Source organism: Dendropsophus ebraccatus, chromosome 4 (assembly GCF_027789765.1).
Source record: "Dendropsophus ebraccatus isolate aDenEbr1 chromosome 4, aDenEbr1.pat, whole genome shotgun sequence".
NCBI classification, from domain to species: domain Eukaryota; kingdom Metazoa; phylum Chordata; class Amphibia; order Anura; family Hylidae; genus Dendropsophus; species Dendropsophus ebraccatus.
The window spans coordinates 154,021,796-154,035,830 of NC_091457.1; the positions used below are offsets into that span (position 1 = coordinate 154,021,796).

The 14,035-nt window shown below is 43.7% G+C and overlaps 1 protein-coding gene across 2 annotated transcripts in view; it reads right to left on the minus strand.

Moving 5' to 3' along the window:
* Positions 1-8,179: 8,179 nt before the first annotated feature.
* The window catches only part of LHX9 (LIM homeobox 9), a 48,542-nt gene continuing 42,686 nt past the window's right edge, over positions 8,180-14,035 (minus strand). For both annotated transcript variants that reach the window (XM_069967515.1, XM_069967514.1), the window contains exon 6: positions 8,180-8,323. In XM_069967515.1, coding sequence (XP_069823616.1) covers positions 8,267-8,323 — 57 coding nt within the window. In that variant the 3' untranslated portion in view covers positions 8,180-8,266. The remainder of the gene's footprint in view (positions 8,324-14,035) is intronic.

Sequence of the window (14,035 nt, forward strand, 5' to 3'; positions counted from 1 at the left end):
GGCTCAGTCTTTGAACAGAACTTGCTCTGTTTATATAAAGCAGGGATGGGGAAGCTTCGGCCCTCCAGCTGTTGCAAAACTACAATTCCCATCATGCCTGGACAGCCATAACTCCCGGGAATTATATAATGTAGCTCACATGCTATGTCCATTGCTCAAGTCCTATTACAGCCAATGGGAGTTATGCACATTGCTTTGCTGTTTGTTGTTTCCTGACCACCCCTAGTTGTAGGAAATAGACCAGAGAGAGCACAAGATAAAGAAAAGTGTGGGTCCCAGTCTCCCAGAGGTAGAACTCCCCTTGTAGGGGACTCATAGCATATCCTGAGGATGCTCCTTTAAAGTGAATGTACCATCAGTACATTCACTTTAAGTTCTGCACGTGGATAGAACTGCTCCGGATTCTTCCATATATATAGTTAGTGATGTTCGTGCCGTCCTTGCCTTAAAGGGATAGTCCAACGACCTAGGCAGGAGAGGTGGCTGAACCTAACTACATGCACCTACCTCCCCGGCTCCAGCACTAGGGTCTGCTGTCAGCCCTCCAATTCCTGGTCCACGGCCACTACCTGGTCTGAGCGGGGACCGCGTCGTGACCTGTCAGCCACCCTCAGCCACTCAGCGGCCAAGGTGGGACCCCACCACCAGAATGGGTTTAGCAGCCTGTCTCTTTAAAGACCGGTGTAGAAGTTCCAGTGGCTCCTGTGGGGAGTGGGCAGAAGCAAAAAAAACACCGGGGAGTGTGGACAGGTAAGAATAAAGTTTATTATTTTCTTAACACTGTCATCAGCCATTGGCCTAAAAATCCTTGGCCGACAACCGTGCATCACCACTTATAATAGCAAAGCGCAGTTGGCAACCAATGATTTGTAGGCGGGACCAAAAGACAAGATCAGCCAATGATCGTTTTCATCAGCTGATCGTTGACTTTATTACACAATAATCTGCGGGATGGGCCTGATCCTGCAGATTATCGCTCTGTGTAATGCTGCGTTTACACGAAACGATAATTGGCCCGATCGTACGATTAACGATGTTGGAGTAACGATTTTTAGAATTTGCACGATAATCGTTCCGTGTAAACGCAGCATATAGAGCCGTTGTTTGACCTCAAGAACCGTTGACAACAAGGCCCTGACTTAGGCCCTATCAAAGCGTATGAGACCGGCCATTCTGTGACCCGGCCGGGACACGGAACGGCCGTTCTCAGAAAAGATCATCCCCGGCCGGTTGATCTTTCGGGCCGCAGAGTTCTGATACGGGCGCTTCAGTGCGCCCCGCATCAGAACTCCCCACAGCACACTATGGAGCATGCGACCAGAGCTGCTTAGTCCATAGTGTGCACTGACAGGGTTTTCTGCGGCCGGTATTCACTGAATAGCGGCTGCAGAAAACTGACATGTAAGTTGTTTGCGGCACCGCTAGGGATGCCGGCTAAAGCGTATACTATGTGTATACGCTCCAGCCAGCATTCAATAGACAGCAGGATATCTTATTTTTTCGTATTATCCACGGCTGTTGTTGCAATCTGCTTGTTTTACAAAAAAATACGTAGTGGAAACCAGGGCCGGACTGGCCATAGGGCACTTCTGGCAAATGCCAGAAGGGCCGATGGTCTCCGGGGGCCAGTCCTGTGCTCCTACTGACCCGGTGACTGCCGTAGGGAAAAGGAGTCACCGGGCCATGAGGAAGACGGGACCGGTCCCACATTGCTCCGTCTGTCCCCCGTATGATGCGCGGCTGCCGGGGTTGTGGTGTCCTATTTCCGGTACAGGAGCGCACGTTAGATACGCTCACTGTGCCGGAAGTCCCAGGGAGCTCTATGATGCGCGCGCTGCCGGGGATAGGACGCGACAACCCCAGCAGCCGCACATCATACGGGGCCAGACCAGGATCAACAGGAGAGAGGATCAACAGGGGAGCGCGTTGTTAGGTGAGTTGTGTGCTTTTTTATTTTTTTATTTGCACGGAGGAAAGAGGGGGCCATCTATAAAGAAGGGGGAGCATCTATAAGAGGGGGATATCTATATCTATAAAGGAGGGGGTCCATCTATAAAAGAGGGGGCATCTATAAGAGGGGGCTATCTATAAAGGAGGAGGGGAGGGGGCCATCTATTAAGGGGGGGCATCTATAAGAGGAGGCCATGTATAAAGGATGGTAGGGAGAGGGGGCTATCTATAAAGAAGGGGGGCATCTATAAAGGAGGGGTGAGAGGGGGGGCCATCTATAAGAAGGGGGGAAAGGGGGCCATCTATAAGAGGGGGGAGAGGGGGCCATCTATAAGAGGGGGGGAGAGGGGCCATCTATAAGAGGGGGGAGGGGACCATCTATAAAAGGGGAGGGGAGGGGGCCATCTACAAAGAGGGGGGGAAGGGGCCATCTATAAAGGGGGAGGTGGCCATCTATAAAGGGGGGAGAGAGGGGGCCATCCATAAAGGGTGTAGAGTAAGCTATCTATAAGGGAGGGAGAGGGGGCCATCTATAAGGGGGGACAACATAGCGGGAGAGGGGGCCATCTATAAGGGGGGGAGAGGGGGCCATTTATAAGGGGGGGCAACATAGTGGGAGAGAGGGGGCGATCTATAAGGGGACGACATGGGGGAGAGGGGACCTATAAGGGGACAACATAGAGATGTGCAGTTTGTAGAGAGATGAGGATGGTGCCAGAGTGTGGAGCCTAATATGTTTGTCTGGCAGATTCTGTGGATTCGTTGCTCGTCGAAGTTCTCATAACGGCCCAGGGCAGAAGAAGAAGAAAATGAAAAGGGAAGAACTTTGATGAGAGAAGACGTCCCCTGTGAGTCACCTGATGTAACTGCAAATGTATATGGGAGCTGGGTCTACATAACTCTATATAACTGTATAAGGTGATATTGGTCTTTGTAAAGTGGATTTTATTCAGTAGCAGTGGCGACATTAGTCAGCATGTGGTGGTATTAGTCAGCATGTGGTGGTATAAGTCAGCATGTGGTGGTATTAGTCAGTATGCGGGGTATTAGTCAGTATGCGGTGGTATTAGTCAGTATGCTGTGTTATAAGTCAGTATGTGGTGGTATTAGTCAGAATTTGGTGGTAGTCAGTATGCGGTGGTATTAGTCAGTATGTGGTGGTATTAGTCAGTATGTGGTGGTATTAGTCAGTATGCGGTGGTATTAGTCAGTATGTGGTGGTATTAGTATTCGGTGATATTAGTCAGTATGCGGTGACATTAGTCAGTATGTGGTGGTATGTCAGAATGTGGTGGTATTAGTATGTGGTGGTAGTAGTCAGCATGCAGTGGTATTAGTCAGTATGTGTTGGTATTAGTCAGTATGTGGTGGTGTTAGTTCAGTATGCGGTGGTAGTAGTCAGTATGTGATGACATTAGTCAGAATGTGGTGGTATTAGTCAGTATGTGGTGGTATTAGTCAGTATGCGGTGATATTAGTCAGTATGCGGTGGTATTAGCCAGTATGTGGTGGTATTAGTTCAGTATGCGGTGGTAGTAGTCAGTATGCGGTGGTATTAGTCAGTATGCGGTGGTTTTAGTCAGTATGTGGTGGTATTAGTCAGTGTGCGGTGGTATTAGTCAGTATATGTGATGGTATTAGTCAGTATGCGGTGGTATTAGTCAGTATGTAGAGGTATTAGTCAGTATGCGATGGTTTTAGTCAGTATGTGGTGGTATTAGTCAGTATGCGGTGGTATTAGTCAGTATGTGGTGGTTGTGTTAAACTCAGCACGGTGACTGGGGCCAGAAGCAGTCTGTCTCTGTACACTGTGTAGTGGTGACGACCTGTAACAACAGCTCAGCTACACATTACAGAGACAGAAGCTTCTGACCCCATTTACTGTGTTATTATCTGTAATTCCTGTCATGGCCGTGATGATACAACATGTAGCCGTGCTGCGCTCACAACATCGTCTCATAACTTATCACCGCACGGCGAGTGGCCTGTGTGCTCAGAAATGCCAGGGCCGATTTTCAGTCCCAGACCGGCCCTGGTGGAAACATAGCCTAAAGGTTACAAACCAGAATAAGTAGAAGTCGGTTGATGGTTGTCCGATGAACAGTCATTTTACCATTGAAGGACAAGCAATCTTTTTGGGGACATTCTGGGAGTATTTGAGTATTATTTTCTAACAGACTATTCATGGAGGAAAGATCTTTTGTCTGACTATCTGCTGAAAATTTTAACCACAACCTTTCCAGGCGATAACAGTCATTGATCAGTTAAAAAGACTGTTGTTTTGGTTAAAATCATAAATTTTTATTAGTAATAATCCAAAGTGTATGAGAACCTTTAGGGTACGTTCACACTTACCGGATCCACAGCGGATTTCTATAAATAACTGAACACAGCATCAAATCTGCACCATTAAATCTGCTGCGGATCCTGTAGGTGTGAACGCACCCTTATAGAGATCATACACCTAGCTGTCAGACAAACAAGTATTTGGGTGACAACTTTCTCTCCTGGCCCCTGATTGGATAGAGTATGTCACTTCCAGACTCCTCTGGTGGATGTTTATCTCCCCTAGAACAAAAGAATCGGGCATTAGAGTTTCAACATGCCCCCTACTACTCTTCCCCTGCTTCATGTGTCGGGGGAGAGTCAGGAGGCACCCCTATACATTTCAGACATTCAGTCTTGCCAAAATTGACTGATTCGACTTTTCTCTAGTGGCCAACCACCATTTACTCTAGTAAAATATTACTTTGCCTCTGCTTCTATCGGCTCTTTTAGGGAATTAACTTTCAGATGGGCAGAAAAAGAAGATTAGTGTATTTCCAACGTTACTTAAAGGGAGGCTTCCATGATATTTCCTTACCCGATTGGCATGTAGTTGCTCCTGCCACTGGAGGTCCGAGTAACTATGGATACGACCACGCCGGGTCTGCCCTCTTCCGAGTCAGTCATGCTTGATTGGCTGCCGGAGCACTGGACATTGCAATAAAGATTTTAAAACTTTAAAGTTTATATTAAAGTTGTTTGTTTGCCTTAGTTTGCCTATTTGAAAGCGTACCTGTCACAGTGTAGACTTTGAAACTTCTGCATGCAGATTAGTCAGCGAGTTAATAGGGCCTGTGCATGGAACTTGCTGACGCATCGCTCGTTTCGTTTTTGATGTGTCAGCTGTGTTGGAAGTTATATCATTGACACTGTGACAAATAAGCAGATGTTTACACTGTCTAAGGGGCCAATTCCATGGAGCGATAATCGGCCGAATCGGCCCGATTTTTCCGATTATTGCTCCGTGGAATAGAGACAACGATCAGCCGATGATCGCATCATCGGCTGATCTTTTATCTAGGTTCAAACCTAAAATCATCGGGCACTGACTGCGCATCGCTGCGTAGAATAGCGGCGGGCAACCGACGATCTCACAATCACCATACATTACCTACACATGTTGCAGGGCTCCTCCTGCGCTCCTTCTTCCTCCCGATCCCGCACGCAGCAGTAGCTTTGGTGCGGCCGGTCTTAGCTGACAGACCGCTTAGCCAATCACTAGTCAGGACCGCCCTGGCCAGTGATTGGCTGCTGCTGTGCACGGGACCGAGAGGAAGAAGGAACGCAGGAGGAGCCCTGCAACATGTGTAGGTAAATGTACGGTGTTTAAACAAGGGCTGCAAGGACAATGGAAACAATGTCCCTGCAGCCCTCGCCAAACGATTATTGGGCCGTGGAATAGGCCCAGTAAACGAGCGCCGATCTAGCAGATGTGCGCTCCTTTAAATTATTGATCGGGCCCCCATCGGCCAATGGAATAGGACCCTAAAGGCCCTTTTACACAGGCTGATTATCAGTTCTATGGGAACACTTGTTCCAGACAATAGGCCGGTGTAAGGGAGGGGGGGGGATCAGTCAACCGATCCATGAAAATACACTTGTTTGTCAGATGATCGCATGCTATTTCATAATTTTTTGGATTTAATGGGATTTACAAGAATTTAATTCAGAGCTCAGGATCTGGAGTCTTGAAATAAACACTATGGGGGAGATTTATCAAACATGGCGTAAAGTGAAACTGGCTCAGTTGCCCCTAGCAACCAATCAGATTCCTCCTTTCATTTTCCAAAGAGTCTGTGAGGAATGAAAGGTTGAATCTGATTGGTTTCTAGGGGCAACTGAGCCAGTTTCACTTTTCACCATGTTTGATAAATCTCCCGCTATATACCTTGTCCAGTGACGGGCAATGCACATTCTTTTAGTTAGAGGAAGCCGGGCTGTCATATTCATGTCTTTAATGGCAGATAATAGATAATAACCATATTAAAGAAATAACCATAAATACACAGTAAAATCACAACGTAGTTATGAAGTGTTTTTATAAACACTTTATATCGGCATTGAATTTATTTATAGGAAAAAAAAACTCATTTATTTTACAGCAAACATCAAGGAAAGTTATCCACACAAATAGAGAACAAGAGTATTAAAACCTCATGCAGAGTTTTTATTTTTATTAGAGTCGTCCCATGTAGTGTGCTTACAAATTGCTCCTTGAGCCAAGATCACACATCCCGGTTGAGGTAAAGCTTTGTACTTCTCTTCCCTGTTGCATATGAATTTCTTTTTGAATCGATGGAAATTTTTGTTAGTAAAAAATACAGTCAAGAAACTGCATTACAACTGGATTGTGTGACCCCCCCGGGCCTTAAACCCTTCAATGGCCATCAATAGAGAGGAGCACATTCGGGGTTGTTTTAACCCAAATTCTCAGCATTTGATTACCAGTGGCTGAAGAAGTTGGACGCGGCCCAATGGAGTCCTGGAAAACATGGATATGGCCTATGGCTTATGGCTGTATCCATATTTTCCAGGCAGCCTAAGGGTTGCATCCAACTTCTCCAGCCACTGGTAATCAAATGCAGTGAGTTGGGTTTGAACACCCCTGAACATGCTCAAGGTTCTTTTATTTTAATCAGAAGTTCTAGAATGAACTTGATTTAATTGTTGGGTTGATATTTGTAAATATTATTTACAATTTTTTAAAAAATTTTTTTTGTAAAAGTGTTGCCTAGGAACTAACCCTTTTAAAAATGCAGCCCCTATTGGGATTAGCTGATCACCTAAGATTCTGCTCCCTGCACCTATAACAAACATCTAATTTTGCCAAGAGAACCCACAGCCAACCAGGCTTTTTAACCTGTAGCGGCCACTATAGGGGAAATGCAGTATTACATGGTGACCATTCAGAACCAATAGAGCTTGAGTCTTCCAGCATGGGAAAGGCTTGATTAGTGTGGCTATCTGTTCTAGCTCACAAAGGGGGGTGGTCCAGAGCAAGAGGACCGTTCTTTATAAGGTGCATATACCTTAACGGTAGAGATGAGCGAACCTGGAGCATGCTCGAGTCCATCCGAACCCGAACTTTCGGCATTTGATTAGCGGTGGCTGCTGAAGTTGGATAAAGCCCTAAGGCTATGTGGAAATCATGGATATAGTCATTGGCTGTATCCATGTTTTCCAGACAACCTTAGAGCTTTATCCAAGATCAGCAGCCCCAGCTAATCAAATACCGAACGTTCGGGTTCGGATCGACTCGAACCCGAACTCGGTTCGCTCACCTCTACTTAACGGTAGTTGACAACCTCCTTAATTATAACAATTTTAGAAAATTTTGCCATTTTCCCTTTTCTTTTCTTTTACGTTTTCAGATTTTTATTTTATACGAAGAAAAAAAAATTAATAAAAAAAAAAAAAAAAAAGGAACAATAAATTACAAATTCATTACATGGGACTGACCCTTGAAAGGAAAAAAAAATACCAATGAAAAGTGAATAGACATAAATGATACATAATTCACATTGTTAAGAATACATTTCTGCAGGCATGTTATAAACAGTTTTTTTTATGTTTTTTTTTACATTTATTTGAACAATTTTATTTATTGTGCTTAAAATCAGGCAAGTCATCGATTAAAACGTCTGCATTCAAACTGTATAAGATTCATTAATGCCAGGTTGCTCCATTGTGTATATACATATTTTATGCTGTGATAAAATAATCTAGAAATCTTGAAACTGATAAAACTATGATGCCTTCCACATCTATACTAGAGAACAACGTGGAAATTATCGGCCAATTTATGCATATGGAAAGGAAAAAGAAAAAAAAAAAAAAAAAAAACAAGTCTCAACATTCAAAAAAATGACAAATGTTTTTTATATATTTATATATATATGTATAGTTTTTTTTGTTTTGTTTTTGGCTAATTTTGTCTTTGTCTTCACTGCGGTAGGTTTTCCGATCAAACTTTTCCCCTTCTTTAAATACTTTAGGGAATTTTCAAACGCCGGGTTGTATGGCTGTTATACCCCGAACACTGTTCTCCCTGAAAAAAATCATAGCAAAAATGTATTAAACTACAGAGCAACCTGGCACTAACGGGGTAAGCAATGACTTTAATTGTGATTTATTGGTATTAGTATATACTGTATACTCCTCCTCTCATGTAAAAAGGAACGAAACCCCCCAAAAATGAAGCACCTATTTACGTGAAGTTCCACTTTGGAGCTAGTAAAAATGAATGATGGAATGGCCGGTATTACCTGCAGGAGCAATCCAAGTCTGCTGCTCAGATACTAGGTTAAATTCAATCTATACAGCCTCCCTGCCTATCTGTCAGCAGGCTACGTACCGGCGTGAAGTCTATGGGTGGGCGGCAGACTCGCGTTACCCGCTGACATATAGGCAGGGATGTTGCAGGGCATTTGAATTTTCCTAGGTAGTCCTGCAGTGTTGTCAAGACCAGGAAAACGTGTGATGATAATCGGATTAGATTGTTTTCACTTTTTCGTCTTTTTTTTTTTTTTTTTTTTTTGCTACAATGAATAAATCTAGAATATTAAATAAAAATTTTAAAAAATTGTGCATACAATTCCAAGAAAGAACTATACAAACCTTGTCTCATCGAGTGCAGTCTGTTCCCTCTTCTAGGCTAGCAAGAAGAGGAAGGTTTTTTCTTTTCTAATTTTTTTATGCACAAGATTAGGGATGAGCATGCTCGAGTCTGATCGTGTGGCAAAAAATTTGCAACCAATTTTTTTTCATCGATCTTGTGTAGAGATGAACACAATTTGAGCATGCTCGAGTCGATCGTTTGGCAAAAATTTGACTACCGTTGGCTGAAGAAGTTGGATGCAGCCCTGGGGTATCCTCAAAAATATGGATACAGTGGCTCCCTGGGGCTGCATCCAACTTGCATCCAATTTTTGCCAAACGATCAGACTCGAGCATGCTCAAATTGTGTTCATCTCTACACAAGATCAATGAAAAAAACTGGTTGCAAGGTTCAGCGCTTGTACTAAACAGCTCCAAAATGGTGCTACACGAGGATGGGGATAAATGGGTGGAATATACTAACAGTCAGCAACATATTCGATTAGGAGTTGCCATGGTCTTTTTACGTACAAGATGCTATGTATACACCCAAGCGTATGTGGCTCAAAAGAAATTTTTATTTGTTTTTGTGCCAATTCTAGCAATAAAATTTCTTACCTTGAAAATATTAATTTGGAGAAAATTCCAACAGTGAACATGCTCTTTTAGCCATGTTAGTTTATATGGGTTTAGTTCCTCTGAAAGACATCAGTACATTGACTATTCGGCCACTCTCACATGCCAGTATTGTGCTACATATTTTGCATCAGGATTTGTAAGCCGAGACTAGAAAGGTGGCAGATCTTAAAGGGGTTATCCAGCGTTACAAAAACATGGCCACTTTTCCCCCTCTCTTGTGTCCAGTTCAGGTGCGGTTTGCAATTAAGCTCCATTTACTTCAATGGAACTGAGTTTGAAACCCCACCGAATCTGGAGACAAGAGAGGGGAAAAGTGGCCATGTTTTTGTAGCGCTGGATAACCCCTTTAAAGGGATATTTCCATCTCAACGATTACAGTTATACTTGTAGGTCTCATCAAGTTAAATATTTTTGCAAATTCCTTCCTTTATCATACTTGTCTTCTTCTCCTGATATGTCGCTTTTTCCCTCCTATTGTTGACAGCTCATTGTCTTGGTGACCGATTATCACTCTGCTCTAAAAGCAGTGATCTGGCAGGTGTATATATAGCTATAGTATACATATTTATATATTATACAGTTTAGACACGCTGTCTCCATATATCTACATTATAGATACATATACACCGACTGTTTTTAGAGCAGAGTGGTGGTTGGTAATCTAGACCAGTGATTTTCAACCTTTTTTGAGCCGCGGCACACTTTTTATACTTAAAAAATCCCCGGGCACACCACCAACCAAAATGGCACAAAATGACACTAAAATAGTACATATTATACATATAGTTAATAATATAGATTCTAAATGTATTTATACTCACTCAGTGTGAAACCTGGGCCTGTTTTCTTCTCCCCCCCTGTGCTTCTCTCCTGTGCTTCTCTCCACCATACTTCTCCCCCCTACTTCTCTCCACCATACTTCTCCCCCTACTTCTCTCCTGTGCTTCTTTCCACCATACTTCTCCCCCCTGCTTCTCTCCTGTGCCTCTCTCCCCCATGCTTCTCCCCACCATACTTCTCTCCACCATACTTCTCCCCCCTACTTCTCTCCACCATACGTCTCCCCCCTGCTTCTCTCCTGTGCTTCTCTCCACCATACTTCTCTCCCCCCTGCTTCTCTCCACCATATTTTTCCCCCCTATTTCTCTCCTGTGCTTCTCTCCACCATATTTCTTCCCCCTATTTCTCTCCTGTGCTTCTCTCCACCATATGTCTGCCACCTGCTTCTCTCCACCATACTTCTCTCCCCCTGCTTCTCTCCACCATATTTCTCCCCCCTATTTCTCTCCTGTGCTTCTCTCCACCATATTTCTCTCCCTATTTCTCTCCTGTGCTTCTCTCCACCATACTTCTCCCCCTGCTTCTCTCCTGGGCTTCTCTCCCCCATGCTTCTCTCCTGTGCTTCTCTCCACCATACTTCTCCCCCTGCTTCTCTCCTGGGCTTCTCTCCCTCATGCTTCTCTCCTGTGCTTCTCTCCACCATACTTCTCTCCCCCTGCTTCTCTCCCCCCTGCTTCTCTCCCCCATCCCCATGTTTCTCTCCCCCCTGCTTCTCTCCCCTGTTTCTCCCCCATCCCCAGGTTTCTCTCCCCCATCCCCAGGTTTCTCTCCCCCATTTTTTTCTCCTGTTTCTCTCCCCCATCCCCAGGTTTCTCTCCCCCCCTTCCTCCTCACCTCCTCCCACATGGTCGCCGCTGCTCTCCGCCTCACCTACTGACCGCTCGTAGGGCCCGGACGTGCTCCTCCAATCAGCAGAGACTGGGAGCGTGGTGCGCTGCGGCGGGCCGTAGCGCACACGTTGATTGGATGCGTGCATCACGGCCCGCCGCAGCGCACCACGCTCCCGGTCTCCGCTGATTGGATAGGAGAAGCACGTCCGGGCGCTACAGGCGGCCAGTAGGTGCGGCGGACAGCAGCAGCGGGACGATCTGCAGGGGCACCATAGTTTGGGGAACTTTCCCCGCGGCACACCCGACCATGTGCCGCGGCACACTGGTTGAAAATCACTGATCTAGACAACAAGCTGTCAACAATGAGCGGTAAAGAGCAGCATATAAGGAGAATATGATAAGGAGACATGTTTGATAAATGAATGTATTTGCAACAATATACAGTATAACTATATAAGTGGAGATGGGAATACCAGTTTGTAGGTCCTCTACTAGTTTTGGCTTAGAAAAACTGATGCCTTCGAAGAGAATGTTCAGGCTATGTTCACACTTAGTATTTACATCAGTCTTTTGTTCAGTATTATTTTTAACCAAAACCAGAAGTGGGTTGAAAACACAGAGAAGCGGTGAGCACAAAACTTTTTTTATTTGTCCGCTTCACGGTTGTTTTTTACAGGCCTCATTTTGGCACCAAAACAAGGCTGTTTAATACAAAGGAAGGGTTGTAGCTTGTACAAAACTGACGGGTTTTGATGCCAAAATGACACCTGCAAAATGAGGGGAAAAAAAGGACCTCGTGTGAACATAGCCAATCTGTGCAAATCTTTCCATTATATTCTTGCCCTGTCGGTTCCTCTACCGATTTCGACTACAAATACTGACCGAAATACAATGTGTGAACATAGCTCTAAGCTGTAAATGGGTAAAATGTATCAATACATTGAAAATGTTTTCAACTCGGGTCAAAAACTGCATCTCTTTTGTCCTGTAGCCCCTTATAACATCCGTAACTCTGTATACATTCCTCAACCCAATTGTTTTCCTCTTGCACCATATTTCTCTCCAATACTCATGCAATAACCCTGATTCTATGTGTATTATCTTAAACCAATGATGGGAAACCTTCCAGCCCTCCAGCTGTTGAAAAACTACAATTTCCATCATGCCTGGACAGCCAAAGCTTTAGCTTTGGCTGTCCAGGCATGATGGGAATTGTAGTTTTGCAACAGCTGGAGGCCCGGAAGGTTCCCCATCTTTGCCATAAACAAATTAAATAAATCCATTGACATTTTTTTTGCAAAAAAATCACTTCGCTTTGCTTCTTAGATTCTCCCAACAATTAGAAAACATTGTTAAGGGTTAAAGTATTTAACAAAATTAGTAATTAAGTAATAATTCCGATAATAAATCCGATTACTTTTTTTTTTTTTTTTTTTTTAGATACGTTCTGAAATAAAAAAATAAAAAAAAAGCAGATTGCAAAACCGGCTATAAATAAAAGTCCACTAAATGCAAATGGTTTATTGACACAAATTTAATCAGATTTCACAAAGGTTTGGTCCATAAATATTCAAAGGGAATCGTTCTATACAATGCATTTCTCAAGAAACAAAAAATAAAACATGGACATTTGTTCTCTACTACATACTGTACTGAAACACGAAGATGTATATATAAGATCATGTCATTATGTGTAGCCGACTGACCAGCTGAAACTGAAAGTCAACTCTCTCCTGTAACAGATCATTGAAAAGTTTGACTTTTTTAGAATTTTTTTTTATTTTTTTATTTTTATTTTTATTTTTTAAACTTTTATTCAGAAATAAGAATTAACCGTACAAAACTATTGAATTGTCAAAAAAAGGAAAACATTTTAACAAAACAACACAAAGTCATCCTGATTTTCACAAAGTACTAGAAAGTACAGTAAGGCACTTGGAGAACTGAGATACAACCCCGTAGAAAGGAGTTTGATTCGTGTTTATAAAGGCAGGATATACAGACTGGGGTGAATATGTAGCCTGAAAATCAACAGATATTTATGTACAGAATGTTACCGGTCAGATGTAAAATGGAGGCGGCCATCTTGGATTTGTAATGTTTTTCATTGCACAAACAATGGTTTGCAATAAAGGCTCAACTTCTCGATTGTTTTGCTACAATGCAAAGAATCAGTGACCATTCCTTAAATGCTTTACACTTGTGTATAGTACTTAAAGGGGTACTCAGGGCCGGGGGGTATTTTGGAGGATCGCCTAGGAGGGGGTGGAAATTGAAGCCGGAGGTCACTTACCTCCCCCGTCTCAAGGCAGCTCTGCCAATCAGCGGCCGTAGCGGAGTCCGGCCTCAGCCACTGAATGGCAGAGCTGCCTAGAGACGTCACATCTCAAGGGGCAGCTCTGACCAGAAAGCGGCCGCGGGACGGGAGTACCTGGCGGCTCAATCCGGGCAACGGCGCTGGAACGGGGAAGGTAAGTGACCTCCGGCCTTCAATTTCCACCCCCTCCCCGGCGATCCTCCAAAATACCCCCCGGCCCGGAGTACCCCTATAATCGTAAATCAAATTTTTTTTTTTTTTTTTTTTTTTACTTCTATTAAGGTTAAATAAATTTTTTTTTATAATAACAAGATGAGACCCAAAGATTTCGGATGAATTAAAGTTGTAAGAACCCTGAGAAGTTTGGCTTTTACATCTAAATAAATGAAATGTTCATTCGTTCAAAAAAATGTATGGAAAAGTTTGGGTCAAAAAAAGCCCTTAACAAATTTTCGGCATATAGTTTTATATACTGAGAAGCGAAAGTTTACATAAGGCCGTGAATGAACCAATATGTATACGTTAGGAAATGTTGGCT